The sequence below is a fragment of the Paralichthys olivaceus genome, chromosome 11 (assembly GCF_024713975.1).
Source record: "Paralichthys olivaceus isolate ysfri-2021 chromosome 11, ASM2471397v2, whole genome shotgun sequence".
NCBI lineage: Eukaryota > Metazoa > Chordata > Actinopteri > Pleuronectiformes > Paralichthyidae > Paralichthys > Paralichthys olivaceus.
In genome coordinates, this window is record NC_091103.1 from 15,325,683 (window position 1) to 15,340,708 (window position 15,026).

At 40.4% G+C, this 15,026-nt stretch overlaps 1 protein-coding gene across 2 annotated transcripts; it reads right to left on the minus strand.

Moving 5' to 3' along the window:
* Positions 1-1,274: 1,274 nt before the first annotated feature.
* On the minus strand, positions 1,275-11,574 carry pde9ac (phosphodiesterase 9ac). Of its 2 annotated transcripts, XM_020088134.2 has the most exons (20): positions 11,400-11,574; positions 10,903-11,064; positions 9,319-9,389; positions 8,557-8,634; positions 8,433-8,476; positions 8,249-8,303; positions 7,918-7,988; positions 7,574-7,661; positions 7,398-7,479; positions 7,233-7,307; positions 7,054-7,140; positions 6,784-6,888; positions 6,497-6,579; positions 5,583-5,739; positions 5,309-5,422; positions 4,951-5,055; positions 4,716-4,844; positions 4,529-4,624; positions 3,456-3,538; positions 1,275-1,971 (listed from the first exon to the last, which is right to left on the minus strand). In XM_020088134.2, exons 2-19 carry the CDS (start codon positions 10,969-10,971, stop codon positions 3,488-3,490), a joined length of 1,560 nt encoding a protein of 519 aa, XP_019943693.1. In that variant the 5' UTR covers positions 10,972-11,064; positions 11,400-11,574; the 3' UTR covers positions 1,275-1,971; positions 3,456-3,487. The 2 variants fall into 2 exon arrangements, with proteins under 2 accessions (XP_019943693.1, XP_069390844.1); XM_069534743.1 differs by lacking the exon at positions 3,456-3,538 and having other exon boundaries at positions 1,276-1,971.
* Between the last annotated feature and the right edge of the window lie 3,452 nt (positions 11,575-15,026).

A 15,026-nucleotide genomic window follows, 5' to 3' on the forward strand; every position in this document is an offset into this window, starting at 1 on the left:
CAGAACTATGTAGGTGGTATTTGAAGTGTGAGATAAGGCAAGCAGGTGAGGCAAGGACTACACTGGAGTAATTGGCAACATGTTGCAGAAAGACAGCAATAAAAGCAGTGAGGTGTAGCTGGAGGAAAACCACCCATATCTGATTTTGCTCAAAGGGAAGCTGCAGGGGGGGGTGGGGCGGCATGGTGCAGGCTGAGATAAGTAGCACCTTTGGGTGGTACATAGTTAAATAACTAGTCGTATTTCAACACGTGTCAACTGTATTGAGCCCTCAAGTCCAAAATGTGATAATAAAATGTGTTTCAATTAGAACGGTGGGATGAGGAGCTGTGCACACCTGGAGGGGGGGGGGTCTGCTCAATAACTCATAAGCATCATGCAGCATCAGCCTGAGATGTCAAAATGAAGATAAAGTTTGACAGTTCTTTCAAATATAAAATTTCACTCATGATGTGGTGTTTGTAATAACATCCCATTTACACATATAAACACATCTTCCATTGGCAAGAAACATCAACTTGCTGATAATGAAGTATCTTTACCTCGGAGGTTAAGTTTTCACTTCTGTCCTTTTGTTTGTTTGCATGAGACCTGGGGGAAGGATGCATTATGCGTCAGGCCACAACCCATCAAATGTTTGTGTGCCGGATCAGGGGCGGATCCTGGTTTGTTTGTTTTTTTACTTTCTTTGACATTGTGGACGTTTTTCAGAATTCAGTCAAAGCATTGTTGTAGAGGTATGTGATATGTGATAGAGGTATGTGTCTCCCTAACTATTGTGAGCATTTTAAAATGGTGAAGTAGGAGCCTCTGAGCTTTTATGACGACAGATCCATCTCCACTACAACCAAGGAAACTCAGTCTGCTGATGAAGACTGTGTAATATGGATGGAAGCTCCAGTAAAAGCTGTTTAGGATTATGTAAATCTATTATTTGTGGTCCTGATTATCTACAGTAATATAATCGCATTATGGTAAATGGAGTGTATGTGTATGGCAGTCAAAGCAATTAACAATACACACAGGGGCAGTTTAGTATCTTGTCACAGTACACTTTGGAATGCAGACTGGAGGAGCCAGGGATTGAACCACCAACCATCTGGACAGTGGCAGCCCATGAATTACTTCATGTGATAAAGTGGCAGCCCTTTATCACATGAAGTAATTCGCCTCACCATGGACACACATTCAAGATAGAAGATAGTGAATTGTTGTCCTACCTTTTTCATACTTTCAGAGGAACAGATATACAAAGCACAGTATTGTGAGATATTTAAACTTTTTATTGGACAAATTGTGTAACATCTTGAACAATATACATCCCTACGTGCCTTTATTTCATTAAAAATCTTGAACATAAAAGAAGAGTCCTAGTATTGTGATGGTCTAACTCAATGTGTGTGAACAAAAACAGGAAAGCAGCATTTTTTCTTTGAAAAACACTCCATGTCAGTGAGAAAATATGTTGCTACAGTGAGGTGAAAACATCCCACTTTGGTGCATTTTTATTTTTCTACTGGACAAAAAACTGAAGGAAATATCATAAAAAATCATTATTGCTTGAAGAATTTTCCTGAAACTTTGGTCCGTGAGGCCAATTCTGTAGCCGTTGTGTATATCTTTTTAAAATGCACCATAAATCAATCTGGAATTAAGATTTGTTTTTAAAGAAACTGATCCTTCAAACTCTTGAGCGCTATAGGAAGAGAGCACAACATAAACACCATAAATATGCCGAGAGGTCAGCAGGTCCCTCTCTTTTACATCCAGTGCAAAAAGTCTAAGTCAAAGTTCAAGATGTGCCACCTTGATGCCTAAGTATAGTTCAGTGTGTAGCCGAGCAGTCTGCCTCTTTTCCCTCTCCCTCCTGCTCAGTGTGTCGTCTTCAGCACACAGCCCAGAATGTCTTCATCAAGGCCTCGCTCATGTTTTGTTAAAGTCTTTCCTGAAAGGGATCACAAAAGAAGAGTCCTGTAACAGAACGTGAGCTGGGATTAGTTAGAGAGACACGGCCCTGGGAGGTAAACAGAAACTTAAAGTACTTTTAAAAGAACCCAAGAGTGCTGTGCCTAGATCAGCACAAACCATCCAGTATCATCCACCTCAGTGCTCATAGAGAATAAGAAAAGATTTGATTGAAGTTGCCATTGAGCTGTGAGTGGGTGTTGACTTCTCTGTGTGGAAAGTCAAAACTTACTCAGACTCTCATGGTTTGCTTCATTTTTATTTCTGTGAAAGAGCTAAGTGTAAAATGACAGGAAAAAACTAGTTTTTAGTTTCAGATCACCAGCAGATGTTTCTTGTTACTGAGTGACATTCTCACCACTTTGTTTTCAGCATCTCAGTCATTGTAACAGCAAAATAAGATTTCTATGATTTAGTTACAATCTGGCAGTTAGAATATAAAAAAGCAGAATCATTTGTACTTGAAATTTGTGTTTTCTTGTGTAATTGTACTGTTATGGTTTCATTATTTGTTTTTTAATTTTTACTTCAGTCATTTTTGTGGGATTTCTTTTATTTTTCTTTGTGTCCGACATTATTTTTTCTTTCCAGGCCATTGATCTTCTAACTGTTTTCAGACATGAACTCCATCCAGAAAACTGGGTCATTACCTTTATCGTCACATATGAAGAATGCAGCAGGAGATTATCGAGATCAGACGCGTTCAAAACAACAGGAACACTTACGGAGCATTCAGATGAAGTCTGTGTAGAGCCTGGACATGACGAATACATTGTGCTAATTGCAGGGCCTTGAAGGGGCCACAATAAAGGGGGCCAATTCCATGTCCAACATCCATGCACAATCCCTAATTCAGTAGGGGGCACATGTAAATCATTCCACGTTCTCTGTCAGCTATTATGGATTTGAGACACATATCACTGAATACATAAAAAATAAAGATGACTGACAGGACAGAGGTACTTCAGGGGCTAATCAGATTTCAGTTGGGGTCTGTACCCCCTTGCCCCACCCCTGGATCCACCCCTGGCCTTGTGTCACTACTTATCACCAAACACTCTCTGGTCTCATTTTCTTTCCAATTTGACATCTTCAACTGCATCTTCTTCTCGCTCACTTTTAATTCTCTGGAAATTTTCCTGCTGCATTCCCACACGGACATTTTTCTAGGGGGCGGGTGGCAGGAAGTGACTCAAACGTTTGCATTCTCACATTCAGCCCCTCCAGCCAAATTACGGAAAAATACCCGGACGTCTGTGCATGTCTGAAAGCAGCTGTAAAGAGCTACACTTTAGCTCACGCTGACTAAATGGGATCGGCCCCGTTTGTAAAGTGACGAGAATCCAAAGTGATGAAAGTGCTGCACAGTCCTACAGAGTTAGAGAGGAGAGGTGCTGTGGAGAGGCCAGAGTGAGGCAGAGACAGAGAGCACTCGTGACACTATCACTAGACACCAAAGCACAACCAAGGAGTCAGTTACTTTTACTTACACAGATACCACTGCACTCACTCACTGCAGAGCTTACTTCTTCTTCCCGCCTAATGACATATTTTCAGTTTTTTTCTTCTGTGCCTCATTGAACAAAAGACACACCTTTATGTTAGCAAGTTGTTGTGTGTGTGACCCCACCCGAGTGAAAACAAATTGCATAACTGATAATTGGTAGTGTTTTGTTGCTCCAGGTGTAAAAGCTTCAGTGAAAAGCTGAGATGTGTGAGTCAACTTGGATTTTGTTTACCTGTTTTCATCATTGCAGGAAGCACACATATTATAGTTTTAATGATTTACACTCCCATTTAAATACCCCGCCCCCAGTTCCACATGTCCTCACAGGCTTGTTTTCGACCATAAAGACGAGTCACTATTAGCTTTGTTTGCTGCGTGTGTGTGCAGGCTCAGACCAGTCTTATTTCCTGGCTCATTCCCCCGAGGTCAGGATATGAAATGTGAAGTGTCACAATGTGAAAAAAACCTCATAAAAAACAATATTCTGTCATTGTGATTATTTCAAGTTTAAAAATCTATATATTTCCCTGTTAACTGTTAATGAAAAATATGAATGAAAAGTGATTTCTGGGAGAGTATTAGTTAAATGTTATTATAAAAATTTCAACTTGCAGTTTTAATAGGGGGTTATTTACAGGACTATTTATTGACTGGGACCATCCAGAAGTCTCTGCTTGTTGCTTCAGGGGTATACGGATAAAAAGGGTTGTAAACATAGAGAAATAAAACTGAATTGACTTGCCTGTAACCAGTCAGAGCCAATAAACTCTCTTCTGTTTTTGTACATAGTAAACAAGTGTTAATTGGTGAGTTGTAGAGGTGCTGGAGACAAACTAGCTGATTCCCACTTTTTACAGTCTTAATGCTCAGCTGGGATCACTGGCTGCTCTCTGTAGCCTTACACCATGAGTACACAGGAGGCCGAGGTAAGCAGCAGCTTCAGTGCTCCATGTGCACAATGCATATATAGTTCACACAATCTTTAGCAGCACTCAGAGCCCAACACACTTCAGTTTACACTAAGACAGACGGACGGATGGATAAAATTGGTTGTACCTCTGTCATGGCATCATCGATCTGTTTCAGCTCCTCATAGTGATCGCGAGAGTCTCTCAGAGGCTGAACCATGATCTCCTCGATCTGAGGGAAAAGCTGCAGGAAAAAACGCCACAGTATGAACGTGACCTGTCAACTGAGGAGAGCGTGATGAAATAGACACACACCCACAAGGGCCAGGCTCTACCTTCATGACCGTTTCGAACATTGGAATGAGGACAAACTTGATGAATCCGATTTGAGCAGTGGGTTTGGTGACTTTGTCTCTGTCCATGAAGGGAGCCACAGGGAGACCTTCAGACTTCTCCCTGTCACTCTAGAGACAACAGAGGAGGACATGTTAGTTTACCCCTACTCTCTTCCTCATGCTGATTACATGCTGGATTTAGGGGTAAATGTGAAGGCTTTAGTTGAAGGTTCACCTGCATGAAGTACTCCTGCAGTAGACAGTCCACCCATGGCTCAGCCACCTCAGTCGGCCTGACTTCATTGGAAATATCACAGCACTTGATCAAAACCATCTTCAGCTGAAAACACAATTGTGGACAGAAGCCTATTCATTATTAAAATGACACACACACACACACACACACACACACACACACACACACAGTCCACTGTCTTCCTGTGACCACCCTAACAATAACACTATCCCAATCCATTTGGCTTCTGCTAATTACTGTACAGACAAAGGATAAAGGCCCACTTGTCTGAATGTACAATCCGGCAAACATCTGGTGTCAGGTGGAGATGCAATGTGATCTTGTAAGACATACATACACATGTCACATGCTCTTCATTGGTGAAATCAAAGTTGTCCACTTTTTGCTTAAAGGAGTCTAGTATCTCTCCATGTCTGGCCATGTCAGTGGCGAGGATGAGGGTGATGATCGCCTGAAAATATAACAGACAGAATCAAAAGTGGAAGGGGAAGACATTTACTCATATTTTAAATCATAAAATCATGGTAATCAGCAACAGAGCCTTACAATGTCTCTGTCTACACTACAGTGCTACACTGCCCAGTAAATAGAGTTTCAATAGCACGTTTCACCTGTCGGATCTGTTTGTAAGCCTCAGGATCCACATTTGCAAAGATGTTGCACTCAGGAAGAGAAAGGATCTGGAAGGCCACAGCACAGTGGTGGTTCTCCAGTGGAGATATGTCATTGTAGCGTACTGCCAGCTCTGTGCGAGCATTGATCTGATACCTGGTAGATGAATAACAGATGATTAGGAAGTATTATGGGGTTATGGGTTAGGGGCTTAGGGGATAAATATTTTATACATTTTGATGTTTATGGCAAAACCTAACCCCAACCCTAACCAATTAAATTTTCTTTGCCTAGCCCTAACCTCGACCTAACCAAATTCCATCTACCTTATCCAGGCTTTGTGACATTTTCCAAATCCAACAACATCATTCTTAACCTTTTAACCTTTTGTAAATATCAAATTATTGGGAGCCCAACTCCAACATCTCCTTTCACCCCAATCATTCTTATTTCTGTGACAGGAATAGATGGGAACTCTGAGTGATATGCACCAGCACGTGCCTTGCCTTTGTCGCTCCACTCCAAACCATGAAGCCATCAGTCTGCATGGGTAAAGTCATCGTGATTGATGTATATACCTAACCCTAAACCTTTAAACGGCCAGTGTTTACGAATAGTAATTGATGTGGTTTGTCAAGATGAGCACTAGGCGGTGCTAATTCTGACACACATTTAAAATTCATCAGGTTTCCATCATAAGAGAGCCCCTCTCTTTCCTGAAACCCCGACATGAAAACACCATGGTAATCTTGATCAGCGTGTTTTCATACCAGCACACTGTCCATGCTGAACTACTTTCACAGCTCATCGACAACAATGTTGTGGTGGGGATGTCAAAACATGCAGCGGGTCAATGGGCATCTGCACTGCTCTTATCTGTAAACGCCTCTGCAGACAGAGAGGTGAGTCTTACGTGTTGTTGTAGCCGGGGTGGTCCAGGTCATGACACACTGCAGCTGTCATTAAAATGCCCATATCTGTGAGAGTCAGCTTCTCCTGGACAACAGTGAAAAGGAACGGTGTTATCAGAAAAAGTTAGAATGTCCCGCGAATTTGCATATTTTTCATTTTGAATCATGGATTGTTTCTCAAAATTATGGCTTGTAAGAAATTATGTTTTGTCCTGACCTGTCAAATATTTTGTGGACCATTCTTTGACATGCAGGAACATACACTGTTTTGACAAATGTTGTGGTTTACCTGCAGGTTGCAGAGGTGAATCATGCCGTACATCATCTGGCTCACGCAGAAGCAGTGACGGAAGTTGTGGAAAGGGTTGTTACGGTAGTTCTCCTGGATCGCCAGCTAGAAGACACAGAATTTTTCACTTAATGCTCTTGCTACAAAATCTTAAATCAAAAGTGTATCTAGGCTTGAACCCATTGAGAATTATTTTCTGAGTTAAAAAGCTTTAAAAATCTGGACCATCTGCATTGCAGGATATAAGACCCTCTATTGCTCTAACTGTACCAGCCAGCGTTTGAGTGTGATGGGGTTCATGTTGAATTCCTTCACCAGCCCCAAATCATGGTACATGTACTCCAGACAGCTCAGCATCTGCCGCAGCAAAGAAAGAGCAAAGAAATTCATCACATTGTTGATCAGGAGTGGAAGCGACTGATTTGAGTGAAGTGGTGCCAGCGACGAACCTCATTGTGTTCCCAGTGCCACACGTCGAAAGTTGGCTTCTTCAGAGCTTCAATGGTCTCCTGGGACAGTGTGTACTGTACATGCCAAATAAAAACATCAACTGTTGATCGCCAGAAGTCAGCTTTGTCTAGAAGTGAAGAGAAGATCTACCACAGTGGACGCACCTTTGGATAATTGGGGACATCCCTTCGAGGAGTGACCTTCTTCCCATCGTCTGAGAAGTTGTATTTGCACGGACAGCTCACTCTGAAATGGCAAGTACAAGAAGAAAAAAACGAGAAGTTACATTTTAAAAGAGGTTTTTATGGATGAACAGGAGCGTGGAGTGCGTTCATCTCACCTGCCGGCATCTCTCGAAGTCATCTCATCTCGTAGCCTCTTCAGGTCGTTTTTACACTTCTCAATCTCCACCACTTTCAAGCCCTCCACTGCAAAACAATCACAAATAAGAATTATTTCATTACCTGTGCTACGGAGGTTTCCTGTTTATCATTAAACCATTAGCATTATCATTTGCTACAGACCAGTACAAATCTGGATATAGTGAATTTAAATGTAGTTTCATATGTGGACTGAGGTATGCACGCATCTGAATGCTATTGTAGTAGTTTTGTATTGTGGTCATTCCAAATTGGGTTTCCTCTGAGATCCCTTCAGATACAGCGTCCAAAATGTACCACTCACGTTCCACTCTCTTCTCCAGCATGGCTAGCCTGTTGGTGACCTCAGTCTTCAACTCATTGATGCGAAAGGCTCTGTGAGAGAGAAGCAAAACACAAGGATTGATGACGATAAGACAATGACATGGTTCATTTGTCAGAATCACAAAATAAATCTGGAAAGTGACCTAGACCACAGTATAAATGACAAAGGTGAAAGAAGTTGTTCTGAACTCGCCTCTGTGGGTGTCAGCGTGTATTACCACTATAAAGCAGCGGCGCCTGGTATGTGTGAGTTATGTGTTAGGGTGGGGAAGGGCAGGCTTCAGCCATAACATAAACAACGGAGGGGTTACCTGCTGAACTGCTCAGCCACCTGGGACAAGACGTTCTGAAACATGTCCTCCTTCTCTGCAGATACAAACACAATCCTGATGAATCACTGTGAGCAGAGACCATTTTGTCAACTTATAGCTCTTCACTACTATCACAGAGGATGTGCCGTTGATATGTGTCTGTTAGTCGAGTAAAGGACAGTACCTCCGAGTTGACCAGTAGATAGAGGGACAACTTTGTACAAAGAGCTGTGAGGAAATCAGACGTGCAATCGTTATTATTCATTTATGAACTCAAAAAGGTGTTTGAAGTGATTCAAACATGTCACCTTGGAGAGTTGGTGGGCATGGTGGGGTCAATGGACACCAAGGCACCTTCTGGATCCACCATCATGATGGCAGTGTTCCTGTCACGACACGAGGAGAGGCTGAGTGAGAACAGTAGAATCATCTGCCCTTCAAAATGTTTTGCACTATTTCTTCAAGAGTGGAGTTTTTTTTAAATAGATTTTTTTCCTCGGAGTGAGACAATATGATCATGACACTGGAGCTCTGTTATGCTCTGAGATATGTTGTTATAGGACACACCAAATTTACATTTACTTTATTCACAGCTGCTTTTATCTAAAGGGAATTACCAGCGAGGAAAAACCTTGAAGTGTAAAAATCCATCGAAAATGTTTGTATTTTATTTTATTGTTAAACACACAAAACAACACAATGTGCAATGTGCCTTGAATGTATTATTTTAACTTTTACAAAGGCATTCAGTGGAAATAAAGCACATCATCACTTGGAGTTAAAGCATTTGCAACCATCTTCAAGGAAACAAGTCAGCTGACATAGCAATGTTTGACAGGTTTATTTCCCCCAGTTAAAGCAGATGACGACCAGATCTTGCCTCTGTCATTTATCATCGTCTGCTTTGATGTGCATGGCTAGGGGAGTATGTCTTTGACTTTTTCATGCATGTGTTCCTTCTCTGTCTCTGCTCTACAATGTGGAGCTTCTCAAAATGTTTTTGTGTCCCTGGAGAAACCTCTTGGATGACTCATGATGACCTGGATGACTGAGAATCGTCACTGACAAACCTGGGAATGTTGGACGAGGAACACAGGAGCTCCTTGATGTCACACGGACTGCAGTGCCGACTGAACACCACCTGCGAGACACACACAGCAACATCTAAATTCAAATATAAACTTTTATTAATTTAAACACGTGTGATGGAAAAAGATGGCAGAAGGTTGCAGGTTGATATAAAATCAATTATGTCCCAGGCATTAATGACTTTCTCGTCATGGTATTGAGAAAACCTCCTCTGTGGGTCTTAAATCCAACACAGTGCAGTCTGTGTTTCCAAAGGCACACCTGCGCACAGCTGCACACAAACAGCTGCTGTGGTTTTGACATAAGGCCTTAGTGTTCTGACAGGGTAGGGGGGTTATCACATTTCATGTTTTTTAGACCACCGGGTCACATGGGAGCGTAGAGTTAGGGTTGGTTGGCTTCATGGCTGAATGAAGCGAGGTGGGCGGAGGAACCAATGAGGGAAAGAGAAGCAGTGAGAATGCACGAAACCCAACTTTATCTGTCGGGCTAAAATAAATCAGATCACATTACAAAGCTCAGCGCACTGCATGGCTTGTATACACTCATGCACAATATCTGTCTGTAGTGTGCATGGACCCTGAGAAAAAAGTGTGATCTTAGAGTGAGCAGGTGTAGCAGACAAACATTCAGCCTCAGGCTGCGGGCTTGGCGCTCTTGAACAGACATGTGTCATCGCCAGCTCTCTACTTGAAGCACTCTACATCAGCCAGATCTGCAAGTGTCTCATTTGTATTTATCTCAGTATTTTGGGATCAAACACGAAACCCAAGCCTGAAGACATTTGTCACGACTGTGTTAATGATCCTTAAAATGCTGCTCTGTTGTCGTTGATGATGACTGATTAAAAAGCTGAAATGGGCTATATGCTGTTTTACAGCAGTTGTTTGATTGCTGCGTCTGTAAACCTGAGCGAGGGAAGAGATTAAACCAAATCCATCATTTCTGTCAGAGCTGCAAGTCAGCAGAAAGGGTGTGTGAGCTGCTAATAACAGGTGTTTGTTTCTGTCAGTAACACTTGAAAGGCAAACGCACCACCGTCTAATTTTAGCTCCTCAGGTGACTCAGTCCATGGGGAACACTTTCTACGTGAGTCAGGGAGGTGAATTATAAAGGGAATTATTTAATTGACATAGTTGACAAGTTACTCAAGGTTACTTTTTTAAATTAACCTCAATATCATTATCAGTGTATTAAAATAGCAAAAATAATTTCGATTTAATAGATGAGATTAAATTCACATTTGAATATTTTATTATTATTGTTTTTTCCAATAAACTTTTGATGACAAACATTTCAACAGCTTCATTTATCACTTTATCCATTTTATCTTTAGGTTGACACATAATCCACATGCAAACATAGTTTATATTAAATCTTAAATTTGTATATATCCAATATATCCAGACCTTAATTAATTCATATTTACCAGCACATTTATAAACAAAGATTTACATGTCCATGAAACTGGTCAGTGTTTTGGTCAGATTAGTTCTCAAACAAAACGTTTGGTTATGAGCATGATTTTAAAAATGGAAAAACATTTCCACTGGGATGGGACCTACCTTTTGCACCTTGCCATCCACATCCAGGTAAATGGTTTTGGGGGCATAGGAGGAGGAGCTGGAGCCCATGTTGACCTCCCACTCCTCTCTTACACACCCACAGAGATTCTGGCTCGGATTCCTGATCGACAAACCTGGACAGCGAATAAACAGGGTCTTACCCTGAGAAAATAAGATAACATAAGATAACATAAGATAAGATGTGATATGATTAGATAGACAAAGATAGATACAAAAATAATAAGTAAACATGCTAAACTTATAATATTAGGAAATATAAAGAGTATAAAATATATATACATGGCCTATAATATATACAGTGTGAACAAAATAGAGATATGGTGATAAATTAAATTAAATTACAAATCTCCAGCTAAGAAGAAAACACTCACTTTCAATAAAATCAAAAATCCAATTATACATATTTATACATATACTGCATTTTTTAATCTGTCAAATTAATTTGCAAAAAGCAACAGCAGATATGTTAAACTCACAGTGTCAGCGATGCAGTTTCCCCTGTGGAGACTGGAGGTAATGTCCCAGGTGCTGAGGGTGCAGCTGACTCACATGCAGATGCCCTCGGACACAAACGCACACAAGCAAAGGTGGAAGTGATGGGGAGGAGAGCGAGAGAGGCTGTGGGTTAAACAGAGGGTGAGGAAGGGTATGTGTGAGGCAGCCAGTGGGGTATAGAGTTCTACCAATTTAACTGGCACTCATACCGGTTGCCGGGTGACTGTTACTATGGGAGAAAAAACAACCTCATCATCTCAAGTGGTGCATGGCGTTTACCTGCGCTGATCACAGACGTCTTATCTGCATACAGAGATTCAACGTATAGAATAGAAAATCACAATACAAAACACGATGTGACCTGTTTTGAACAGCTATCTGATTTAAACCTGACTGCAGAATTAAATTATATGTTTGCACTATTGAAAACAGCAAGTATTATTGGCATAAGAGGCACACACAAACCAAACTGATTAGAGCACTCAACAGTACTTGGACAATTATATCTTATCAGGGTGACTCTGCTACTGAACAAGAGGGGCCCTAATTTCAGGTGGCCGTGTTCTTTCTGTCTGATCTGCACAGGTTCTGCATTTGTACGTACATACAGTTTGTGTACAAGTGTGTGATTTGTTTGATTTGTATTTTTCTGTGTGTGTGTGTGTGTGTGTGTGGTCCACTCATCCACTCCAGTGTTCAGAACAGGTCCAGCAGATGGTTTGGTCAGATGACTTAAGCAGAGCACTCGAGGAGATTTCAGTGCATTTTATTTTTAGCAATCCATTTATGATTGAGCATGGACAGTAAAATAAATACACCATCAAAATGTCCAAAAATGCATTTTCTAATAGCATCTCAGAAATTGTTAAAACCTCGATGTCTGGGCAATTCATTGTGTTTAGTCCAAAATCTCAAATCCATGTCTCTTCCACAGTGTGGAAATGTGCATTGTCTATCTTTGGACCCTCAGAAGAAGTACTTAGATACTTTTAAAGGTATAATGCTATAATATAATAATTATAATAATAATATAATATAATAATAATAATAGGTATTGGAAGTCCAGCAAATATTCTGCTTAAGTTAATAAGCATTATCAGAAAATAATGCTCTCATTCTGCAGAATAATGGCCCCTGAGATATTATCAGATGTCACAATATTAGTTTAAACTGCTTTGATTACAGATGGACATTTTGAGGAGTTGGGCTCAGATAAATCTGAGGGGCTGTGAAATAATAATTCAAACTAAAAATCAAACTCTGTTTTGAATATTCTTAAACATTTGCTTTATTGTTAAATATTATAATATTTAACTTACTTGAGTCTTAAACCATTATTTAAATAAAACCATCTGAGACATTTAGAGGACAGGTGTAAGACGTCAGTTTCTTTTGTGAAGCTACAATCCAAAAAAGTGGAAAACCATAGTTTGAATTTTTAATAAATAATATTATATGATAAACAGATGATATATGTTTAAATTGAACATTTTATCTGAAACAAAACCAGTAACTAAATCCATTAAATGACTATAGTTGATTAAAATGTCCAGTGTTACTCTCTCTTACTTACTTTACTCTGTATAATAGTACAACTAGAGTATGGAAAAATAAAGACAGATATAATGCATATGCACAATATACAGAAGTAGTCATAGTAGTACTGTGATCAAAACTATTAATTAAATATGGTACATAATATGAAATACATTGAGTTAACATTAAGTGTCATATGTTCTAAGAATTTCAGGTTAAGTATAAAATGGTTTTAAGTAGACTGCATCAGAGAAGAAACCTTTTTCTTCTTCCTGTCCACTACACAGGAACTGTTGTAGTCTGACTCTGACAGATCCTGACCTATAGAAACAAGGAGCCAGAATAAGAGCTTTCAAACAATAAAGTCAACCTACTCTTCTGGGATTTTCACATAGCAGGCTGGTGTGAGCGAGGGCATTAGTGAGGAGGCTCATCCAGGCAAGAAGAGGAGGTCATTAATTAGAGATGGTGAACATCATACATGATCTCTGTTCAACTCATGGGACCCCTACTCATGTGCACAAACACAGACGCACGTATGTGTGAGGAAGTAATGCTGCTCCCCAGAGTCTGATTACTGCCTCTGCCACACTGAAGGAGAGGAGGAACAAATATGTGATAGATCGTGTGACCAACAAACAAAATGTTGGTGACCAAAAAAAGCTGTGTCCAAGCTGAATATGAGAGGTCCAATCTCATCATCCGAGGAAATTAAGCCACAAGTGATTATGCACATGTTTGTGAGTGTGCTTGCTCGTCCTGTGTACCCGGGCCTGCTGCATGTGTATTCATGAGTCTATGCACAGAGGTATAAAAGACCACAAAGCCCAGATCAAAAACATGGGGACGTCATTTGCTTATGCCACAACAAGACTCATCACACCTTCATTAGCAGAAGATACAGTTAAGGGATCAAAGCAGCAAATCAGGCAGATTTTCATGACAAAAGACGTCCAGCTGGTCGTGTGAAGGGAACACGTTTCACTGATAATAGTGATGGACCAGGCTGCTCATTGCGTGTGTGTGAGTGTGCACATGTATTAGTTCACCTCACGACAACCGAGCACATCCTTTAATCCTTTATCTTTTCATTCCATGCTGTCTAATATGGTTGTTGTGTAAAAAACAAACAAACATGCAATTTAATGAGGATAAAAAACCAAACAATTTTGAATATATTTTTCTTATGCATAGACACAATCATCATGATTTCAGGTATGGTTTGTCCATAAGTAATCAGATTGTTATTTGTAAGAAAACATCCTATTCTCTTAAAATCAGTGGGGTGGCTGTGGCTCAGGGGGTAGAGCGTGTTCCTCTAAGCAGAGGGTTGTTGGTACAGTCCCAGTCTTCCTCTTCCACATGCCATGCCGTTCTGAAAGAACAAGTGCTGCATATGGATCCACTGTATGTGTTCGTGAATAACAAAAACTGTAAAGCGCTTTGAGCTCTGAGTGGTCATCAAGGCTAGAAAAGCTGAGCATTTATTTGGAGGTTTCATGATTGAAGTGAGTGGCCTGCATTATTCAGAACTCACTGTAGATTAACTCTTGAAGGGCACATAACAGCCTTCTCTTGACATCCATTTGATCTATTTCTTTTTCTCCCTTTAGAATTGTTTTTGTAATGATTAAGTTTGAACATTAAGCACATCTTAAACCTTGTTGACCTTCTTACTCAATTAAGTGAAGAGAGAGGGCTCCGCTCAGACAGGATGCAGTTTTGGCAGTGAGAGGCGTCTTTTTCCATGTGTCAGAGGCACGAAGTCATCAGTTAACCATTTGTCTGCTTTAGATAAAGTGAAAGGGATGAAGCTTCCAAAGCACAACACATAACCTTGCAAAATATACTCCAAAATTACATATGGTAAAAGAATGGATGAAAAAAGATTAAAGTAAATCTGTCTCTTTAGAACTTCTCCTCTTCATGTGTACCTCAAAATACAGTATTTTTAGGAAATGTGTGGGTGACATCTGATGGACAAGACAGGAATTACACTCAAGAACAGAACAGACAAATGATAAAAACACCCAAATCTGTTGGTGATTGTTACCAAATTGATGACAACTTAC

Excerpts from the sequence above, each read along its gene's own strand:
- pde9ac (XM_020088134.2), bottom strand. The coding sequence starts at position 10,971 with ATGGGCTCCAGCTCCTCCTCCTATGCCCCCAAAACCATTTACCTGGAT. Across the intron at positions 6,889-7,053 it reads TCACACTCAAACGCTGGCTG|CTGGCGATCCAGGAGAACTA; the intron begins GTACAGTTAGAG and ends TGTGTCTTCTAG. Across the intron at positions 4,845-4,950 it reads TGCAGGAGTACTTCATGCAG|AGTGACAGGGAGAAGTCTGA; the intron begins GTGAACCTTCAA and ends TGTTGTCTCTAG.